General features: G+C 32.6%; 1 protein-coding gene across 6 annotated transcripts in view; it reads left to right on the forward strand.

Annotated features, from left to right (window-relative positions):
• LOC146537816 (uncharacterized) overlaps positions 1-23,869 on the forward strand; it is a 134,411-nt gene that overhangs the window by 59,573 nt on the left and 50,969 nt on the right. For all 6 annotated transcript variants that reach the window (XM_085188957.1, XM_085188963.1, XM_085188959.1 and 3 more), the window contains exons 3-4: positions 19,574-19,653; positions 22,938-23,485. In XM_085188957.1, the coding sequence (XP_085045083.1) occupies positions 19,574-19,653; positions 22,938-23,485 (628 nt within the window). The remainder of the gene's footprint in view (positions 1-19,573; positions 19,654-22,937; positions 23,486-23,869) is intronic.

Raw genomic sequence — 23,869 nt, forward strand, 5'->3', positions numbered from 1 at the left:
CTAAGTGTTTTATACGTGGGAAATTTAGAACGATCTTTTGATTGCTTTGACAGAAGTTTATATAATGTATTTTTCTGTGCTCCAAAATGGTTATTTTTCATTTTCTCTTTTATATTTTAATAATGATTATACTACATTATTAAGTAAAGGTATCTACTTAATAAAACTCGATTATTAATAATTATTCGTGGAAACCCTGAGTGGATTCACATTGCAGCAAAAAGTAATATATCGCACTCGTATGCACCGAGTTCTAAATTTAGTGCAAGACGAGACGATGAGAGATATGAAAATGTTACTCCGGAAATAGAATATTTAATATGAAACATGACGATATAAAATGACATTTCTGACAGACTAAGTAATAGTTGTAGTATCTGAATAATAATTTATAATATACTCTTTTAAATTTAACTCATTAATGTAAATAAAAAAAATATTATAATTTCATTTATTACTTTTTATATTTATTTCTATATTTTTCTTTTTTTTTTGTTTAACAACTAGCGTTACTTAATATTATATGGGTTAAGTACACTTAAAATTAACTTCACGCTTTAAAAATCACTTTTATATATATACGCAGTTAATACACATTAAATCGAAGCTTAAATTTTTAAAGATTTTATTTCGTTGTGGTGTTAAGTTCCTTTCAATATCTCGGTATCAGAAAGAAAGAAAAAAAAGTGGAATATTTTGACACTACTTTATCTCTGTTCAATTTGCTATAATGGAAAAAGCGATTTGACGGTAAATGAAAAAGAACTATAAATCACATAGAAACAATCCATCATTTGTTATGTCCATTGGAGTTTTAAGATTTGGGTCTGCTTAAATGGCCCGTAGGAAGTATTACTCCCGCCAGGATAATATACCAATCTTATGGCCTATAAATATGATCAATTTCAGTACATTAACTGTATAATAAAATGGATCGTTGGAAATTACATTTTATGTTGCTATATTTGGTTAGAATTAAATATTGGTGCTCTATTGTTCTTTTTTTTAACAGGATAGGCAGAGAGAATCTTGGAATCTAGTGATATGATACTCCACTCCCCATTAAGACACATCCGTTCCCCACTTTCTGTCAAATTCCTGAGGCATTTTATTGAGTGACGTTTTGTGTCATTATTAAATATTTTATTCTCCGTGAATCGAACCCGCACTCATCGTCTTTTTTAGCCATCATCGTCAAAATTTTTACATTCTTCTTCTGATGTAAGTTCCATCATTGAACGTTACTAAAAGAAAGTGAGGAACAGAGTGTATTAACACTGTATTTGTTATCTTTCATTCTGCAATAAGCAGGCAAAGTGCAAAGGTAAAAATAAAATTATATTTCATTAAAATAGGTACCTACTAACTAAATTAATGAAATTTATGCTTTATAATATTAGTGATTGATATCAAAATAATTAATAATATAAGTTACTAGCGTCCCGCTCGCGGCTTCGCCTGCGTAAACTACGTTATTATTAATTTCTGTCTCCGTGACTACCTACGTCGTATAAGTGACGTCCATGCAAAATTTGAGACTCCTAGCATTTGCAGTAACGAAGTTTCATACAAACTTTCAACCCCAAAAACAACCCCAAGTCGAATATTGTAAATTCCCGTCTTAGCGAGCACCTAAGTCCTGTAAGTAACTCCTATGCAAAATTTGAGATTCCTAGCACTTGTAGTTTCTGAGATTTCTGATGAGTGAGTGACCTTTCGATTTTATATATATAGTTTTATAGTACCGACGTAATATAGGTACATCACTATTCAAAAGTGACAGTTTATTAGACGAGCCATTGAAAACCATCTAATTACCATACCACATTCATAACCGTCTTTAGATTTAATTCTACAGTCTAATTTGACTATGAATCAAGTCACTTTCCTAAAGTTAATTAATTATAGTTTTAACATTCATAAGTTACGACAGTTACAAAAGATATCGCTTTAGGGTATAAAGGGCTGTGTGAATTTAATATTTTGTTTTATATATCGTACTTTTATTTTTATTTATATAACGATGCGCTACAATAGTGATTGTTTACTTAGCTTCACGGTGTATTCAGCACCTAGCAGGGAACCTGGGAACCTAATGATAAGACACCAAGCTCTTCATTAAGATATTTCCGTTTGAGATATTACAATTTGCTCAGAATCGAAATAAAAAAGTTAAATATTTCATTTCTTGAAAAGGAATCGAATCCACAACCGTCTAATTTACAGTTATATACGGGAGCCTAAAAACAAAAAAATCTTGCTTATCTTTTTTTGTCTTATGTTTTTTATTCCAACTTACTTTTAAAACAAAGAAAAACGACTAGGCATATTTCCCGACTGCTAAGCTATGATAAATATGTACAATACACACACCTAATTATATGTTTAACACAAACACACACATCCCCACACATTCAAAGCACAAACACAAACACACAAAGTAATTAATCCCACCATTTGTGAACGAACAGGTAATTATTAACATATTCTCGTGTGCCCCAACATTATTCAGAAAACAATGGGGGCGTGCGAGTGACAGTCGATTAGGCGCCGGCGATTATACGGAGTCCGATACCGGCTTGCCAATAAATATATGTAGAAAACATTAAACATATTGTATTTCTTTGGCTATTTACTAATTTAATGTTAATTATAATTATATTAATATCGCAAAGGAATCTAGCTTCACGATGTATCCCGCAAACAGCAGAGGGAACTTAAGGTTAAGATACTCCATTCCCCACTTTCCGCCGAGTTCTGGAGATATTATGTACTCAATTGTGGAACTCAACGCGGCGCAGAACACGACACTAGAGCGAAGAAATGAAAATATAAATAAATATTTCATTTCCTCGAGTGTGAATCAAACTCACAACCAGTCGATTTTACAATCACACTTATCACACACACTTTATCTATTAAATCTTTTAAATAATACTTAATAATAGAAAATGATAAAAAAGTGAAAAATAAAGATATTTTTTTGGCTTCATCACTATGTAAGAACATAATTATGAAGTCTTACTATTTACATTAATTAACATTGTAATAACATGCCATGTTCAAAAGCTAACCTACGCTTTTGCATTCCTAGAAATTATATTTGAGTAAAGTTTCTTAGAAATTTTGATGCCAGACATTAAATACAATAAAATTATAATCAATTTAGTATTTTCATTTAGTTTAGGTTCCCTCTGCCTACCCTGCTATATACGGCAAGAAGCTGATTTTTTTTTAACTTAAAAGCTTGGGAATCGAATCTACAGTCATCGCACAGTTAAACCCTTGTTAACAGTCCTTAGCAAGAAAATACATATATGAATACTTAACCCGATACCAAGACCCATGTTTTTTGTAACAAACAAAAACTAATACATACATGCAAGTTAGAAAAAAAATTAAACAACGTCAAAGTAATCCCAGAACTCTATTAACCCTTTGATGTATGAAAAATAAATAAAGTTGATGGCTCATCAACGCCTCATCATAAATCTAAATGTGCTCGTGCTAATCAACTCCGTACTTTGCAGCTGGACTTAATTTGTCTGCATATTTCACACTGCACTTATGAAAGGGTCTACTGAATAGATTTCTATTTCTTTTCTTTGGAGTTTAGATATACTTACGATACGAAAAGACGATATTATTATAGCTTTTAGTCTATTTTATTATTAATATTAACTGGTATATTATCTTACAAAGTTCTGAGTGAGTACATAAGGTCGTCGTCACACAGCGGTACATCGTCTGACTGTATATACAACGGTTGTAGATTCGATTCTCACTCAGAGGGGAAAACTATTTTTATTTCCTTTACAATATTTTGAATTTAATAAAAAAAAACAATGAAAAATCAAATTTTAAGCAAGAAATTTCATTTTTATTTTACATCACAAGTAATAATAAGCAAAATATAAAATGGACTATATTTTTAAGCTTAAAACGCCATCCGTAGACAGGTGCACAGTCTAATTACCGTTATCGGACCAGTTCACGGTTCGTCAACTCCTGGATAAAGTTCACAACGACGCGATAATAGCGTTCAGCTTAATACTGAATATTCGACGACGCCTTTTTATTTATTTATTATTTTTTTCCAGCTTCACGCTATAACCCGCAACAGAACCCGCGCTTTCTGCCTTTCTGCATGGGTCTCATAGACCCTTTTCAACTTTGTAATCGTATAACTACCACTTCGGCTGTTGCTCAGTTAAAGTGTTATCTGCCAGGAATAGAAAAACTCATCAGCTCCAGCAATTCAGAAGAACGACAAGGTTATATGCATTAAAATAAAATTATAAACGAATTCAAATGTGACGGGTCTCACAGACCCAACCTCCATGACGCCTGGTTAATCTATTGAAGCTATTTATTATTGAAAATATTTTTTTTCTGTTGTAAATGTTAAAATAATAAATATGTCAATACAATAATTTATTCTATAATCTATAAACTTTTTTAATTAGTAGTTACTACGAACTCTTTTGTACATTTATTTATCAATAGTTTTGGCTTAGATATATAATTCTTTATTGTAATTTTTAAATAATCCAAAAGTATACAAGAGAGTAGGGAGAAGGAACCTGGGAACCTAATGTTAGGACACTTAGTTTTCTGTCAGGATAGTTCCGTTCCTCTACTTTTTTATAAGGTTCTTTAACTAATATCTTAATATCTTGTATATACATACAACATAATATGTACCTACATATATTATGTTGGTAACCAGAACTGTTACACAAGAATGTATTAGTTATTCAAACAAGATGCATTACGAATGTCGAGAGATCGCTTTAAGTAATTGCAGATTAGTTTCTTAGTTCATATTATAAGGTTAATGTATCGTAATATCGTTTAATATCATTAACGTTTGCCTAACTCTTTACAAAAACACATTTGTAATATTAATCTATTTGTTTAATTTACTAGTAAAAACCGCTATCATTGAGGAGAGAAAACAAAAGATTATTATTTATCCTAGTTGATTCTTTGAATCAACTAGGATAAATAATTTTAATTTATTTTTGTCTTAAAATATTGCAGGGACATTAATGTGTGGGTATAAACGCGTCGGTTTTGGGTTCATTTTCTTTCTCTGGTTACGAGGTAAAGCCCGGCAGTAATTTTCGTCATTCATTACGCAATGCTTCGGGAATTCGGCGGAAAGTGGAAAACGGAAGTGTTTTAAGGAGAACGGAGTGTCTTAACAATAAGTTTCCAGGTTCCCTCTGTCTACTCTACAATGTGTGTTATATAATGATATAGCGTGAAGTTGAAAACAAATTTTAAAAGACAAATAGCAGGGTTAATTAAGTTGGTCTCTCGAATAAGCAAAATAATATGATAAATGTTATAACCATACTTACTCTCTGCCTTTTCACTTAGGAATCCCAAAATATATATTTCATTAGGATTGACGCTGTATCTTATATATATCTTATATATAGAATTTAAATTTCCCACTTTTCGCCCAATTTTTAAGAATGCTGGAGCTTATCGCCCGCTTTACCTTGTTTTATTCAAAACTAGGGGACCTGGGCGGCTTCGCTTGAACTATAGGAATATTTATAAAATTATTTTCATTTTAAAGAGTGAATCCTAAACCATGAAACACGTGTTCAATGAAATATTTTTAAGAGTTTGAATTTCAATTTTTATAAAAATCGGTGGCGATTTAAAGATTTTTCCATACAAACTTTCATCCTCTTAGGATTAAAATTTTTCAAAATCTCCTCTTAGTTAACTCCATGTTATGAAAATAAACGTATGTCCAAATTTCACGTTTCTATCATTAGCGGTTACAGCTGTGCGTGCATCTTACTTCAGTCAGTGGGACCATCTCCTTATAGATATGTAAACATATTATAAAATCTAGCCATACAAACAAACACCTACTGCTTCCCTTCTCACTAATTATACAAATACAACATAAGTGGTTAAACACTTAAACAGTATTTAAACTATACACATAACTTCACTAATTATACAGTAACATGTCCGTATATAATATGTGTAACTTACACTAACGAAGTTGTCAATTATAATAGACATAGAAGTCTACAACTTTCTCGCTTTAATAGGCATCACGATATCATGATAGTATTATGAAAGTTGTTTTATTTTATGATTAATTGTTTAATTGAAATTAAATCAGCTTCACGCTGTATCCCGCACACAGCTGACAGAGGGAGCTTAGTGTTGAAACACTCCGTGCCCCACTTTTCGCCGAATTTTTCGAGGCATTGAGGCGATCAGAACGAAAAAAATAATATATAAATTTAAATAAATTATATTTAATAAATAAATATTTAATTCCCTCGATTGGGAATCAAACCCGCAACCGTTTTTACAGTCACACATTTATGTCTACAATATCTTGATAGTGTTACGAAAGTTGTCTTATTTGATTACATAGTAAGTAAGGACATTTCACTATTAATTGCTACGGCTTTCTAGTATGGAGAGTGCAGGTCAATATATGCCAATTTGAATGTCACGTATGCTTCGCTATTCTATAGGTTAATAGAAGTAATTAGTATTTGAAAATAACACCCGGAAAATGTTAATAGTATTATACCTAGATAATAATAATCTTTAATGAAAATGCTTTAAGGAACACAGGTTTGTGATGAGTTATTTTATTGGATTACCTATGTCTTAATTTCTTTTATGAATATTTTAGCTGAAATGTTATTTAAATCTTTTAAACTTTAACAAGAACAGATTCAAATCCCGTGTTCTAAAATGTGGGCTTGAGCATCTTCAGCAATTACTACACGATCATGATTAGAAAATAAAACATAATTATAAGTATGTACAAATATTTTTTACGTTTCTCTTACTTAAAAACCGATCTAGAGTGGGTCGGACTCACCCATCTAGACTTTCGTACCAATTTCAGGATTATAGTTCGACATTCAACTTATAAAACCTACCTATATAAGTTTGTAATTATTTTTTGCTATGAAATCAGCTTCACGCTGTATCCCGCACAGCAGCGTAGGCAGAGGGAACCTAGTGTTAAGACACTCCGTTCTCCACTTTCTGCCAAATTCTGGAGGCTATAATGAAATATAATAAACATTCACTATTGGGATATCTCCCATTACTTGTATTATAAGTTATCATTTACGTAATAAATAATTGCTAAACAACTAATAAAATTAATTAATTTCTAAATTACTATAAAATTAAAAACAAAAAACCCCACACAAAAGCTTTTAATTAAATTAACATTTAATCCTTACATATTCAATACAACCATCTAACATGTCCAGAACGGTTATCGCTATAAACTATTAGGCGCGACGCGAATACAGATTGCGGAACGGAGCACGGGTCTTGGGGCAAGATTACAAGATTACAAGTAGATACGTCGATTCAATAGTTAAACACTGATTTATGGGCTATCACACGTTATCATTAAACCTGATAACACCCTAGTAGGTACCTGTGAATCAAATATCGTCTTGTTTCATTTAAATATACCAAGTTTGTAGATTGCTGTAATTGATAGAGATATAATTGACAGTTTGGGTACGTTTTGGGTTGTTAGCTGATAGTAGTTATAATATATGTAATCTTTTGTTGGGTAAAAAGAGGGATGGTGGTGGAAACTCCGTTCTCCATTTTCTGAACAATTTATTTGAAATTCAGTTGTTAGCGTAACCTAACCCTGCACTTGCTGAATCAGATGGCGACCCATATTTTTTCCATATTTAATCTGTTAAACAAACACACACAGTAATAAAATTAATATAACTGCCGTCGTTGCGCAGCGGCACAAGTGTTTGGCTGTAACGCGATGATTGTGGGTTCGATCCCCACTCCAGGAAGTAAAATATTTATTTACGTTTATATTTCCATTTCTTCGCTCCGGTGTCAAGGCAAAGCGCGGCGTTGAGTTTTGCCACTATACACGGCAGAATGCCTCTAGAATTCGGCACAAAATGGGGAACGGAGTGTCTTAACACAGGTTCCCTCTGCCTACCCTGCTGTGTGCGGGATAGAGCGTGAAGCTGATTTAATTTTAAGTAATAGATTTCACAGTTAGAGAATACACCTTTGGTTGGGGTTGTCATTGTTTTATATGGTATAACCAAGGATTTTCCCATCAACCTGTCAAACAACGTTCATACATCACACATTCAATATACGAATATACGTAAATCGTCAATTTCTCCATTATACTGTTGGAGAACACAAACAGCTTTTGCTTGTCTCTCAAACGAGGCCTTTAACAAATATCACGATTAAATACTCGTAGTTTCTAGAGAATACGTTGAATAACGTAAGCTCTTAGCTAAAGTTAGATCAATATCTCGTATCACAAATATTTTGGCCATTATAAGACTTTGACCGACGAGGCTAAATCGTTTTAATTAAACTGATCGTAGAGAGATTAAATTGTTACTTAAATCACATAAAGCTTTTTGAGGAAATATTGGAGAGATTTCGAATATGTTTAAAGTATTAGTAATTCTTCGGTCTTGCACTAAGGCAAAAGCCCTGCGGAAAGTGGTAAACCTAAAACCTAGAAATCCTAGTGTTAAAACACTCCGTCTTTACACTAGGATCGACCTACCAAGATATATATGGAACATGAAGATAAAAAAATATATAATTTTAACCATATACTGTGTGGTCTATTTTAAAGTTTATTTTCTCACAAAATAAACAGTACCAACTCTAAAATTAAACAAGGAATGAGGTATGCCAATTAGTGTGACTTTCTATGTTCAGAACGTGCCTGTAGTTCGTGTCAACTCGTCATCTATCTCGGGTTATGCAAATCCTGTTACTAAGTATAATAAATATATTGAGTCATTGGGTCGAAAGCTTACATGGAGTTACTATGCTAATACATGAATTATTATAAACAGTTTAACATAACAAGGCGATAAACGTTTATCTAGTGTTAAAATTCTCCGTTCTCCACTTTTGGCCGAATTATTCGAGACATTGCGTGTGTATACTTGAACGGCCCCAATGCCATAACTGCCGTAATGAAATTAGTATTTTGATTTTTACCCTAGAACGCAGAGGGAATCTCATGAGGGAATTAGAGAGGGAATCAGCCGTTCCCCAATTTTCGTCGCATTCTTGAGGCATAGCGTGTCGACTGGCGAAACCCAACGCCGCGGTACGGAAATGTAAAGGCCGCGTTGACAGTCGCATAAGTGACCTCAAAGCTTTTATAATATTCCTGTAATATATGAGTACAATATAAAACTCTTCTACCAGTGAGTGACGTACAGACAACGTAATGGCAAATAGGCGGCGTAGAGTACTCAAGTTAGGGATGTAGGTTCCTTAGGGAGTTTAGGCACCAAGATACTTAGTTGGAAAGCACCAAATTGGCGGAAAATACAAAACCCTCGCAAAATAACGTGATTGCGTGAAGATTAATTATCTTCAACTCAAATCATTCACGGTAACTACTATAGCACGTAGAGTAGATATTAATTTTATACATTAATTTTACCAATAAACATATACCAATGTATGGCAAAAACATATTTAAGATTATTCTCATGTTCGTAATACAAGAATAATTCTTAGTAATTTCTGTATAGCCCTAGATTTAGTAATTATTTCTAGATACAACATTGGCCTAGATTTATAAAATATATTATGAAACTTGTAATGATTATATTAAATAATATTTCATATATATTTATAACTAAATAAAAGACACGATAAGGTACATCTAGTAAATATAGCTAATAGAGCAGTTTATAAGGACGTAGATATGTTGGTAAGGTCAAAGAGTTGCTAATTATTGTAAATTATAATTTATAAATATTATTAATTCATCACAAATAAATAATTATTTTTTTTAAAGAAAAAATTATATATTTTTATGCTGTATCCCGCACGCAGCGTAGGCAGAGGGAACCTAGTGTTTATACACTCCGTTCCACATATTCCGCCGAATTCTGGTGTCATTGCTTGTTAAGTGGCGGATCTCAACACCAGAGCGAAGAAAATGGAAGTATTAAATATTTCATTTCAAATCATCATTCAATTCAATCAATTTAATTCAATTCAATAAATATAATTCAATTCAATTTCATCCAATTGAAATCGAACCCACGACCTGTCGCTTTTACAGTCACACTTTGTGCCCCTGCACTGCGATTGACCCTCTATCCTTATTATTAACTTTACAAATATTATTTATTCAATGATTTACAATGATTGATTGTATGAACTTGACACTTACCAGAAATAACCGAGATCGAGATAAAATAGTACATTATTAAAACACCATCACGAACTCTACAGCACAGACTAAATATGGTATTATATTTATTACTCATGTCCACAGTGCTTGTCCAAAAATGGAAACTCGTATAACGCCTGTTCAGATAAATAAATAATTTAATATGTTTATTGAATGAATACACTGATCTAAAATGTCAATATCATGACCTTAGAAGCTTGAGCTTTTAATTTTTTTTTGCTCCATTCTATATTCCGCAAATTGCAGGGTAGGCAGAGGGAACCTATTGTTAAGACATTAATTTTAAAAACATTTGTCTTTTTTTACTTATCGAGGAAATGAAAATTCATACCCCCGAACGGATTTGAATCGATTACCGTCGCATTTACAATCAGACGCTGCAAAGTTTCTTAATGGTATTATTCTTGCTGTGAAGATAGATTTGAAGACCTAGTTAAATAAAGTAAAATCTTCTATTAAGTCAAGTAGTGACATTACAATTTCAAACTCAAAATGCATTTAAACTTTCTTTAAATGAGAAAAAAATATATATAAAATAGAGATAGACCCTCGTTGCGCTGAGGTACAAGCGTACGACTGTAAAGCGACGGTTGTGGCATCGATTCACACTCGAGGGAAATAATTATTAAATATTTTCATTACCTCTATAACTACCCTATCGATAAGGGGAACGGCGTTGAGTTCCACTACTCAACACGCAATGTCTTAAGAATTCAGCGGAAAGTGAAGAAGGAAAGCTTCTTAATGGGGAACGTGTCTTAACAGTAGGGTCTAAGGTTCCCCCTGCCTATCCTGCTATGAGCGGGAAAATTAAAAAAAAAATAGATTATTTAATTACACTTATTATTCAATCATCTCTTAAAATATACCGACAAAAATGTTATATTTATGAACGTAACTCTGTCAAAGTGTTTTAAATTAAACAAGTTCCGAAGCTTTTTACGCTTTTTTATGCGGAATAATTGAAGCTTTTGAGTACTTTTACAAACTTTAAAATTCAATTAGCATTCGATACGGGCGCTTAAACTACGGTCATTTTGTTGCAAACACAAAATCAAGATAAAAATCAAAGACGTACCGCACATATATAATGTTTGTCGGCTCTATATTCTTTTAAACATCAATTCGTGAGTAGATTTGTTAAAAAGTCGTAATGTTTTTTATAATTTCTTTTAAGAAATGTTTTCGAGCAAAATTCCTGTAAGCGCGATGAATGCAACTTCAATCCTGATTCGGGGTGTCATTGTATTTTAATTATTTCTATTTTTTGCACTTTTGGAGGGCAGTGAAAAATGCCTGGGGAATTCGGTGGAGATATCTTAACGGGAACAGAACTGCCCTGCTATACATGAGATACATTGTGAAGCTGTGAGGTGAAAAAGGAATACGTCGTTGATTTCCGCCATGAGCCATGGAATTTTGAGTGGAAAAATGCGAAATCCGCAAAAAAGAGACTGTGATAACACAGATTTTTCAAATGTAAAAATGTATTTTATGAATCAATTACAACTCTTGTTTCTTATTTGGGTAGTTCTGGAACAATTGCATTTATAATAAAATACAAATTGAAATACATACATATTGAACAAAAATATTTAAAAAAAAAACAAATTACAATAAATTAATTGATAAATTCCAACATAGCCACACCAAAGAATTAAATTGAAAACATTCACTCCACATTGTTTCAATTGTGTAATAGGTTCCACAAATTGCCATCGGAAATCGAACGAGGGTTTAATATTTTAAGCATTTCTCTCTCTCTCTCTCTCTGACAGCGTGTAATGACAACGCTTCTACGTTGTTACGGTGTTCCACTTAATTTGCATGAAAATAGCACAAATTATAAAGCTCATCGTGGAACCAGTCGTCCGGGGCAAGATTGCAGCCCTGACACTATACTCGTATTAAAATTCCATTTTTTACAATCGTATTTTTTTTGTCAAATTAATTTATTGTGTTGTGGATTTTTTTTTTATTGAACAAAAGAATGTTTTGTTTTGTTTTTTTTTTTCAATTTAAAGTTCATGTCTATGTGTATGTTGTCGATTTTGTTCGAATTATGTCGAAATGATGTAATAAATAAATGTCCAATAGATATTCCCACTGGCCGACCTATCTTTTTTGACACAGAGAGAGAGAGAGAGAGAGAGACACTTCCAACAGTTAATGAAAAGTCTATTTTCTTCTTTGAAAAGTCTTTTATTTGCATACCAATAATTTAGAGACTTTAATTGATCCGACAATTAAAAAACTGCACTAGTACCTAATTATAAAAAAAAACACTTTCAAGCCTAAATTTTGTGCGAATGTCAATTTACTCAAACCTAAACCGATAGCATTTATTGCTATTCTTTCCATATATTCTTATAATTGTTAAAACTTATCAGAATACCATAAAATTAATATTAATGTTATGCATAGTCTTAGTGAAAAATGGCAGCCACTGTTTTCTTTCACATAATATTATCCTTCTGGAGCGAACGATAAATGTGACACTTTCTTTTTGTGAGTCTTAAGGGAAATTTATCGTTTTCAATAATTCATGAAGGTGTCGAAATGTACCTGGAGAAACCTAAATATATTTTGTAAATATCCCAAATGCAGCATTTTTTTCGTTATACTTATTGGTAAGTACTAAAATTTTGTTATCGTCTCCATTATTTCAAGTTTTTGAGAATAATATTAAGATTAATATTATATTTTAAGATAAACAATATTAACATCCAGGAGTATTGAAGTCAGTTGTACCGCAGGGGTACGAGTGGGCGACTATAAACGTGACAGGTTGTGGGTTCGATTCTGTTTAAAGTGTGTCATGAAAGTGTTTTAATGGGAACGGAGTGTCTCAACACTAGATTCCCAGGTTATCTCTGCCTATCCTGCTATGTGTAGAATACAGTGTGAACACACTGCTCCACAACAATGGGATACGATAAAAACTATAACCATTTTTATTTTTGACATATTTTGACTCTTATGTCATAATATAATACACTATAATATAATCATAACAATTATTAATATTTCAAAGTGAAAGTTTGGTAATTTTTTATTTAAATTTTAATGATATAATGTTTCACATCGTTACGTTAGGTGTTTGCGACCTTAATTCTATTGACCTTTGTGCATTCCATCCATATTATGCTTACAAGCTTATATTTGTAAGTATCTTGGGAAAGAAAACGTGGACTTAAAAAGAAAATGGGTAATTAGGTAATATTGCATTCTTGGGTGCTCTTAGTAAAAAATAATGTATTTCTTAAAATATGATTGTTTGTATCACTAGAATGATAGTGATAGTGATAGTTTTTTTTTGTGGCGAAAATTAGCTAGTAAACATTATAGCAGAGGAAGCTGAGAGAATGTGGGACCAGGTTCCCAAGACCCTCTGTTCCGTCTGCATTTTTTCCGCCGAATTCTAGAGGTATTGCGTGGTGAGTGGCGGAATTCAACACCGCACTTCACCTCGTTACCAGCGTTACCAGTTAGAAAAAGAAGTGAGGTGCGGAGTGTTTTAGCACTGGTCTCCCTCTGCCTACCCTATTATACGAGATACGGCATGAAGCTGACAAAAAAACAAGTATACAAAATAAAAACAATTATAATAGGGGAGACCTCGGTTGACCTTCGAAAACACAGTATCAAAGATACTGGAGGAAGGTCACGTAAAAAGCATGAGGACTCCCCGAAGGGCATGTATGAAGGTCGATGACAGCGGACGAGGCGAAAGAGGTATGCAGAGATTTTGGCATAGACTTTGGCGCTCATTCTCTCTGTCTACCCCGCTAAGGGATAAAGCGTGAAGTTAAGTTAAGTTAAAATAATTATATATGTACCACGTTTAAACAAATAAGTATTATTAAATAAGTATTATTATGAGGTGTAAATAGAGTGCTAACATTTAAGCAATTTGAACGCAAGGTCAACAATCTAAGTTGCACATTCAAATTCCTCAACCAACTAAGACACTAAGCGATTATAAAATAGTATCCATTACAGTTAGAACATGACAATTAATTTATTGACAAACTGTATGCTACTTGCTCTCCGCTTAATGCAGATTAATAGCGTACTGTCAACTGTGAGTAACAATTAAATTGTCTTCACTTAAAATACTCGTTAAACGCCAGACTTTTCTTTTTCGGTATTCGGTTTCATAATTGTGTGGATTAAGAAAGATGAAGTTTTTTTCTTTTGTCTATTTTTTTATTGTACATGGAGAGAATAGATTGAGAGAATTAGAATTAATTTCACTCAAACGATTCTAAATTTTGGCAATAATATTTTGGAGATTTATTTTTATATCCTCGTTGTGGTTGTATTTCTCGCTCTGGTAATAAGAAAAAGTGCTTTTTTTTATCAGCTTCACGCTGTATCCCGCACACAGCAGGGTAGGCATAGGGAACCTAGAGTTAAGTCACTCCGTTCCCCACTTTCTGCTGAATTCTGAAGGCAGACAGAACTCAATGCCGCGTAATATTTATACAGTCACATAATATATTTTATGTTTTATTAAGAATTGCCCTATAATTGCCCTTAATAAATAAAATCAACTCTGTTTGGAGGAGTAATTGTCTGTTAACCCTGCGACCAGGCACTTCATTGCTTCCTTATTGAATAACTTTAGAGGAGGGATTTAATCTTCGCTTTGTGAGTAGACTGATAGAGATTTTTTTATTTTTTTTTCAGCTTCACACTATATTCCGTATATAGCAGGGTAGGCAGAGGGAACCTAGTATTAATATACGCCATGCTCCGCTTTTAGTCGAATTTACAAGACGTGAATTTTCAAGAGTGTTGAGTGAACTGAACGCCGCACTTGTTGCCTTGGCCCCCTAGTGGGAATCAAACCCATAACCGCCGCATTACAGCTTGGCCCTGTACCACGATGCCCTCAAATAGTACCTAGCCGCATAGAATATGACAATTATTTTTCATTGATCAGAGAGAAAATAATTATTACACTCTATTCTTCATTTAAATCTAAGAAAATAGCGTTTTCATTCTAATACTTTCTAACTATAAATACATTCGAATTGAGATACCGTCTCCTTTTATTGGAGTCGGTTAAAAATAAAAACAAAAAAAAATGTTTTATAAAGAATGCTGAAGTAGAATCAATTAGGAATACAATGAATGCGGCGTTTGCGGCTTTCATTTGTGCACTTAAAATTACACACGCTGTTAGCTTAGTTCGTAGAATTTATTAAATAAAATTCTTGAAATTTTAATTATTACTAAACCGATATATCGGTTTTAATTGAGTACGATACTTTATTAACTTTAAAAAGTTAACATTTGAAATTTTTGGAAAAATATTTTTTATTATTAACCTTTTTAAGGATCCGTACCTCAATAGGAAAAAACGGTACGTTTATTAAAGTGATTCTCACTTTGTGGTCTGTCTGAGAGCATTTATCTTAAGATTGCTCGTTTGCCTGGTCTTATTCCATAAAAAAAAAAATTCTCCATCTCCTCGAGTGGGAATGGAACCCACAACCACCACGGTACAGTTACATATTTGTGCCCTTGAGCCACAACAGCCCTCAAATCTATCCTTATCACAAACAAACCATATCAAACCAAACAATACCCTTCAATAACCCTAACTAGGTTCCCAATAATGATTGATTCCTCTATTTACATTGTATGAAACTTCAAAACCGACACACTATTGGACGTCTAAATGAAACAGGCCGCTGTCAAACCTCCCCCAACCCACTGATGGATGGTACTTATGACTTTTGTTCCGCCGCAATTAATACCGACTGTTTCTAAACGGGATGTACGCCTTAATTAATAATCGAGATGAACGATCTGGTCGATATGGTTAAGATTTTTTGTATTTATTTGTAATATTGTATTGTATATGTTCTTAATTATTTTTCGCATCCTGCCTAAATTAAATAAACTACTTGAATTAAGAAAGAGCACTTCATAATAAAGCATGCAGTTTTTTACTTTACGTCTGAGTAAAAATCTATGTGAAAAAAATCTGATCAAGATAATAAGAAAAAAAAAATACTTCATACCGTATACTGCACATAGCAGAGTAGGCAGAAGGAACCTGGGAATCTGTTGAGTAAATTAAGTGTTAAGGCACTTCGTTCTCATCCTATCCTATATCTTATAAAACAAAGTCGCTTTTCGTGTCTGTCTGTTGTTTCTAACTCTTCTTCTTCTAAACCACCCAACGGATGTTGATGCGGTCTTCACCATTAAGTCGAGTGTTTTTCGTAGAAGGTTTATATATAGTTTATTATTTGTACATTCTTATGTAAATTAACATAAATACGATAAATGTGTATAAAGTCCTACCCGTTGAGACACTTTCGCGCATGTGCTGCTCTAATGGTAAGTACTACATGAAAAAAATGTACTGGAGTATTGTTCCTCTTAATAAGATCTACAAAAAAGTTCGCGAGAGCATATTCGTATCTTTTAAGAATAACGTGTAGTGATCATTTTTCTGTCTAAAAATAATAATTTCAATATATTTTTTATTGTGAGGGATATTTTTCCATAATGGTATTAATCCTTATCCTTTAAAATACTTTATTAATTTTCTACGTTAAACGAAGATAAAATTTGCTTTTTACAATATTTCGAAATTGCGAATAGTTTTACAGAAAAACGCATTTAATTGTTGACACATCCCGCCGTTGACACATCGGCTGTATGTTACTCAAGTTTCACTTATCCCTTATTATATTCGCATATAAATAAGTACATTAGTTACGTTGGCCCTTTAATGTAGACCAAAACTGTCTTTTACTGTTTTTCATTTTAATAAGTACTTTAGAAGTTGTTACAATATCAAAAAAATCCTTGCTGCGAAACGGCTCGCCACTCGCCATGCGTCCGCCGTGCCCGCTTGCCTTACACGCATCGGTGGTTCAGTGGTAGAATGCTCGCCTGCCACGCGGGCGGCCCGGGTTCGATTCCCGGCCCATGCATTCTATTTAATTTTCCTCACAGGCAGCCACGTCGTGTTTGCTTTTCATCAGGGACAGAATACCCCCTTCATTAACCACAAGCTCGAAAAAAAAAAACCCGGCTGCCTCTATAGCAACGAAGATTTAGTTAGATGCGTTTGCACGTATTGGATAATTGGAGTTGAATGTATTATTTAAGCGCGATATATTTGGTTTCATATTTTTTGTAGTAGTTATTAGTAGGTAGGTTTTTGTTTATAATTTCTTCCGTTTAAAAATAGTCATTTAACTATCTAAAAATAATCATTTAAATATATTTTAATAAGTACTTGAAAAGATTAGTATCACAGATTTAAAATTACGGTACCTACTAAAAAATCCTTGCTGTGTAAAACAATTGGAAAATCCTTATTGAAACTACAAAAATGCGGGTAACATTAGGGTTTAATTAATTTTCACATTATCTTAAGTGCTTTGCAAACATACATTACCTGAATAATCCAGTAGTTAAAGCGGGCGAAGCCGCAAGAGGGTCGCTAGTTATCAAATAGATTACAAGCAATAAATTATTTCTCAATATGCAATTTTATGATAAACATTGGAATTTTAAAAGCAAAAAATATCAATTTAAATGGGATTAAAATTGTAACACTCAATCGTAAAACAGGATATGACCATAAAAAGTAATGATCTTTGGCATATTTAAATCTTAGTAAATAATATCACATATATATGAATATTACTTGCATAATGTATGAATGTAAATATTATAAAACTCCATTCTGATGCAATTAGAATGTGTCTATCTACAGTCGATGGTAATGAATTCGAATTTTATTCAGAGGAATGTTTATAATGTAATATTTTCGAAGCCGAAAGTAAAAGTGCGGCTATAAACGCGACAGGATGTAGGTTCGATTTCTATTCGATGTAATGAATGAAACTACAAAAATAACTTTTTTACTCTCATTTTCTTAAACAAGCGAGCATTTCTTAAGCAAGATAAGTACTAATGAATCGAAGTAAAGCTGTATAATATTATGGACTATTTCACTTAAAAGCTATTTTCATCGGAATTAAGGTTTCATTCACAGTTATTACGTTGCTATTGCTTAATTTCCTTTCATAAAACTCCTGCTAAGCCCACGACCTTCGCCCTCATGACTAGGAGTATTATTCAAATCAATTTGCTTCAAATTGACTTGCTCAGCTTTCACAATAATTACTTGTTATTTATATCGTTTATTTTGTATGTCATGAAATCATTATATAAGAAATAAATATTAGACAAAGATATAGTTTAATTTTGAATTTTCTATAAATATAAGTTAATAATGATTTCTTTTCTGTATAATTTTTCACTTTTCAGATTTTCTTTTAATACCTATCACATTTCAGATTTTTTCCTTTATTTATATTATAAAATCTCACTTCGGGCCGAATTTCATAACTGTATGTCCACGGAAAAGATCTGAAAGAGAGGTCTGTATTACGCAGCGAATTTAATACAATATGGAAGCTTGATTCTGAGCTTTAAAGCACTATAGAACTGAATATTTGATATTAATTTCACCCTGATACTTCCACTCGATCTCGAGTTAAATGTTCTTGACACCGACAGGTATAAGGTTTTCGTCATGAGGTAAGGAACCCTAAAAATCAAAATTTTACCACCCAATAGGCATTTACCAATTCATATCAATGAAATCTCACTTCATCTACCCGATTCAGAGCACGATCTGAATTGCAGATAGACACTTCTTTCATCCCGGCACACGGTCCCGGTATACTTGTAAATGGATTTGATTGGGGATTCATCGTTCAATTGGCCGACAGTTCGTATTTAATGAATCTTCAGTAGATTATTTCAATTAGTCAGCTTTCTTTCTCGTTTCAGTGTTACTTGTTTTAAATTGAATTTTGAAAACGGTTAATTGAAATTCTGCTACGAAATGCTATCTATGCTTTAGGATCAAATTTTGGATGGAAAAATAAAATAATAGCTGAATAGCGGAACTTAACGTCGCGGTTTGCCTTGTTAGTAGGGCAAGGAAATGAAAATATTAAATATTTCTTTTTCCCCGATTGAGAATGGAACCCACAATCATGGTGTTTGTAGTTAGACTCTGTGTTGCCCCCTTCGCCATGACGATTCTTTATTTTTTTATTTAATTAATATAAGATCAACTACACAAACAACATGAATAGTTTATTTTTTCTATGACCTTATAATAAATGCATAATATAAAATATTTATTTGAATATTTGCAAGCGAAAAGAATGCAGTTGTAATATTATTTACTGTATATCATTATTCCTATTAATATCTGTATCAATTGCTTAAAGGACATTTTATATGAATATTAATATTTCGTTTTATTTTTTCTAGGTACGTGTGGCTAGTTATTGTACTGTCAAGTACAATTTGCGAAGCAAACGATGGACTTTTTGGATCTAAATATGCGAATGGTAAGTGTTTTTTATATTGACTCTACTTTTGATAGCTGAAATATTAATATTATGAGTAAAATAAAGCTTTACTTTGTATCCTGGATATAGCAAATTACACACAGGAAATCTGGGAACTTAGTGCTAAGAAAATCTGTTCCCATTAAGACATTCCCGTTTCACAATTTCTGTAGGTATTGCATGGTGAATAGCGGAACTTAACGCCGCGCTTTGCCTCGATAGCAGAACGAGCGAGCGAGGAAATAAAAATTCTTATACAAGACATAAAAAAATTCTACAATAATCCACTGTCCATTTTTAGTTCCATAAAGATTTATTCATACAAAAAGAAGCTAGTCGCGGCGGGTCGGTTATAATAAAAGTATTATAAAATAAACAAACAGTAACCGCGGGTGGTAAGCTTCGAATTTGTCGACTGCCACCATAACGGCTATTATATACGTGCGTGCTTACGCCAGCGAAACGTACCCATAAAAATAAAAGAGACATGAGAATTGAGAATTTCAAGTCTACAAAAATACTATACATACTACATTTTAGCTTTTAAATTTTTGGTGAATTAAGCTTATTGTGTACAAGCTTTTTAAAATTAAAATGATTGTACGTAAATATGCCTGCTACGTGTTATACAAAATTAGCGATAGTATACAAAAATATTTTTCACGCTGTACTCTGCTCATAGCAAGGAAGGCAAAGGGAACCTAATATTAGGACCCTTTCGGCTCATGGTGCAGGGCCAAAAGCGTGAGACTGTAATCTTTTCTCGAGAAGTTGGCGTAAAGTGGGCAAAGGAAGTGTCTTAATGGGCACAGAGTGTCTTAACACTAGATTCCCAGGTTCCCTCCGCCTAAGCCTAGCCCGCCTAGCTGAAACGAAGCTAAAACGTAAAGTAAAAAAAATATGTATATGCAATGCATATGTTATACACAGAAACGATCCTGCAATAAATTACTTAATTATCCTTATTGCATCCATCCGCATTAGATGGCAACTACGATCTCGCACTTTCTCTAAGCAAACGGCAAAAACGTTTATATTATGTTAATATGAATATTACCCCTGACTGGTTTTGAACTGACAACCACGACTTTCAATTAGACAGTATCCACCACGCTGGGTTCAACATTATAAAAAGTGGCACAAATCAAGATATCTTTTGATTTAGTGTATTAATATTGGTGCATAGTGTCATAATAATACAGAAACATCATATAAGAGGAATAAGTGACTTGGCACTACTTTTTTATATGTTTAACATAATAAACGTGATATATGAACAAATATTCTTGTTATTAAGCTTGGACGTGTTGGACTATACGCTATGGTTTTAGTTTTTTGTTCCTTTTACATTTGATGCAAGCAAATGCTTTTGTTTATTTATTATTCATCTGTGTGGAATGTGATATACATTCAATTGGACAATTTCTATTTGTTTTTATTTTGCTTCACGCTTATCCTAAACATTAAGATAGGTGTGAGAGAGAGAGAGAGAGTATTAGTTTTATAGTCTTTCAACGCTAAAACTTCTGCAATGGTCGTTCATAAAAAGATTAAAGAACACATGGCCTTATATAGAACCTTGAGGTATTCCTGATAACAAACTGATGAGCCAGTTTTGGAGTAGTGTGAGTTTCCATTAAAATTAAAGATAGCAGCATTATGGGTGATATATCAAAATAATCTTATTTATATTCTGAATCAAACGAATTTTATTCAAATAGATACAAAAAAAAAGTATTTCAAAAATATTAAATTACACTGCAATACAGACATCGTTTCAGTTTCCCCATCAAATACATAATTATGTTCATCTGTACCAACCACAATATTGGATATACTGTATCAATATGAAAATTTCAATTTTTTATATAAAAAAGCCAAATTTGACAATTATAAAACATTATTCTCAATATTCTTTAAATTATAAAAAAATATAAAATAGTTTCACAATGTATCTCGCACACAACAGGGTAGAGGCAGAGAAAACCTAGAATTAAGACACTCCGTTCCCCATTTTCCGTCAAATTTTGGATTCATTCTGTATTGACTGGCGGAGCTTAACGCCATTTAACTCAACACCAGAGCGAAATGAAAATATAAATTTAAAACGTAAAAACAACCTCTTGTTCTCATATGATACACACGTTCAGAAGAAACAATAGTACGTGCGAGGTGTGCAACTCTATGGATTAAGGGATTTAGTAGACGCAGCAGCAAAAAATATTTGAAATGTTTATATTCGTCGTTAGTAATATAAAATATACACTATTAATTTAATTAATAATTTACCAGTATAAATACATACAATAAAACTGTAAAAGAAGTTAAATTTCTAAAAAGAATATACATTAATATTAACAATTTTAGTACCTAATAGAAGCTTTTGGTGTTTGCAAAATAATTTTCATAATTTTTTGGATCTCTTCTCTAGTGAAACAACTGTCTTTTGTTCACTTTACATAAGAAATAACTGGACGGATTTTGATAAAACTTTTATATGTTATAAGTTTTTTATGAATATTTTAATGTGAATCTATTAGTCAGATCTCTAAGAGCTATCGATATAGCGACTTAGAAACTAATTACTAGCACATTTTAATGACGTTAAGAAATTGGAAGCTTAAACCACTTGCGTAAGTATCCAGGACCTCAAAGATATTAGATTGACATCATGTCGGTTGCTCTCCATAAATTTACCGCTAGCTAAATATTAAAAATATTAATTTTAAAAGGTATTCATATACAGAACGTTTGTACAAAAATTATTTAATCGATCATATAAAAAAAAATCTTTAAATGTTGTTTAATATTATTATATTACGAACTAATAAATGAGGTAAATGACACCAATTTCGTAATAAATGCTATAGTGTATAGTTCCACAGACAGAAAAATACTAGTAACTAATAGCTAGATAATTATTGACTATAGAAGAATCGACCAGCGGTAGAATTAGGTACAACGACTATTATGCAAAACCATAAATACTACGTCGAATGCTTTTTGTAAAATTAATATAAAAACTTAAATATCTCATTCAAAGTGCTTATCATAATTAAATAGCATTCGTATTTTACAAATAAATGTTACTTTGTTAAATTTTTAACGACGACCAATAAATTGTTCGAAGCACAACAAACCGCTATAAAGCAGAGTTGTAACGTGACCTAGTTGTAACAATAAATTTTCTGTGAACTAGTTAAGAAATTAACACACTACAAACAAAACTAAAAGGAAAGAAACGTAAAGTGCCCATAAAGAAAGATAATTTTATCGCTTTCCAGATATTCCTGAATACGACTTGCTGCACGCGATTGGGGTGCCGTTCAGCAATCCGAAAACTCAGTACTTCGACGAGGGCCTGGATGGGTTTCCAGCTTATGGGCTGAAGCCTGGCTCCGATATTAAATCACCATATCGTCTTTTTATGCCTGAGAAGCTGTATGGAGAATTTTCTATTACGGCAACTGTCCGTCCTGCAAACAAAGATGGCGGGTTTCTCTTCTCCGTCGTCAATCCTTTGGAAACCGTAGTCCAATTGGGTGTTCAATTAATACCATCAGGTCCAGGTCTTACTAATATATCGCTATTATACACAGACGCTAATGTATACGCCTTAAGCCAAACAATAGCATCATTTGTTGTACCATCATTTGCTAAGAAATGGAGTCGGTTCGCCCTAAAAGTGACCGCCCAAAATATATCGTTATATCTAAATTGTCAAGAATTCGACACTTTGACGGTGAAGAGAAGCCCATTTGAATTGGTATTCGATTCCGCATCAACGCTATACGTTGGCCAGGCTGGACCATTAATAAGGGGAGCGTTTCACGTAAGTAAACACTTTTTTCTTTCAATATTTAATAAAACATCGTATTAAAAGACCGTTTTTAAGCATATTTGATGATTTATCTTGAAAATTATATTGGAGAATAGAATTACTGTATCATGCCTTTCTGCAATTAAATTACACAGAGTGAAATCGCATAGGGGCATAGATTAGCGTCACAAATATTTGAAACGTCTGTAAAATATTCAAAGTGGTAATATATATTATATATATCTGTCCATATAATTAGATAATATATATTTCAACTATTATAACATTTTTTTTTCTTTGAAATGAATCGCCTGACAATTTATCGATCGTAATTACTACAAATAAATTGATTGTACCATTGTTTGATGTTCATGCCAAATTCTAATGTGATATAAT

This window comes from Heliconius melpomene, chromosome 7 (genome assembly GCF_056956725.1).
Source record: "Heliconius melpomene rosina isolate 202511_hmr_F chromosome 7, ASM5695672v1, whole genome shotgun sequence".
Taxonomy (NCBI): domain Eukaryota; kingdom Metazoa; phylum Arthropoda; class Insecta; order Lepidoptera; family Nymphalidae; genus Heliconius; species Heliconius melpomene.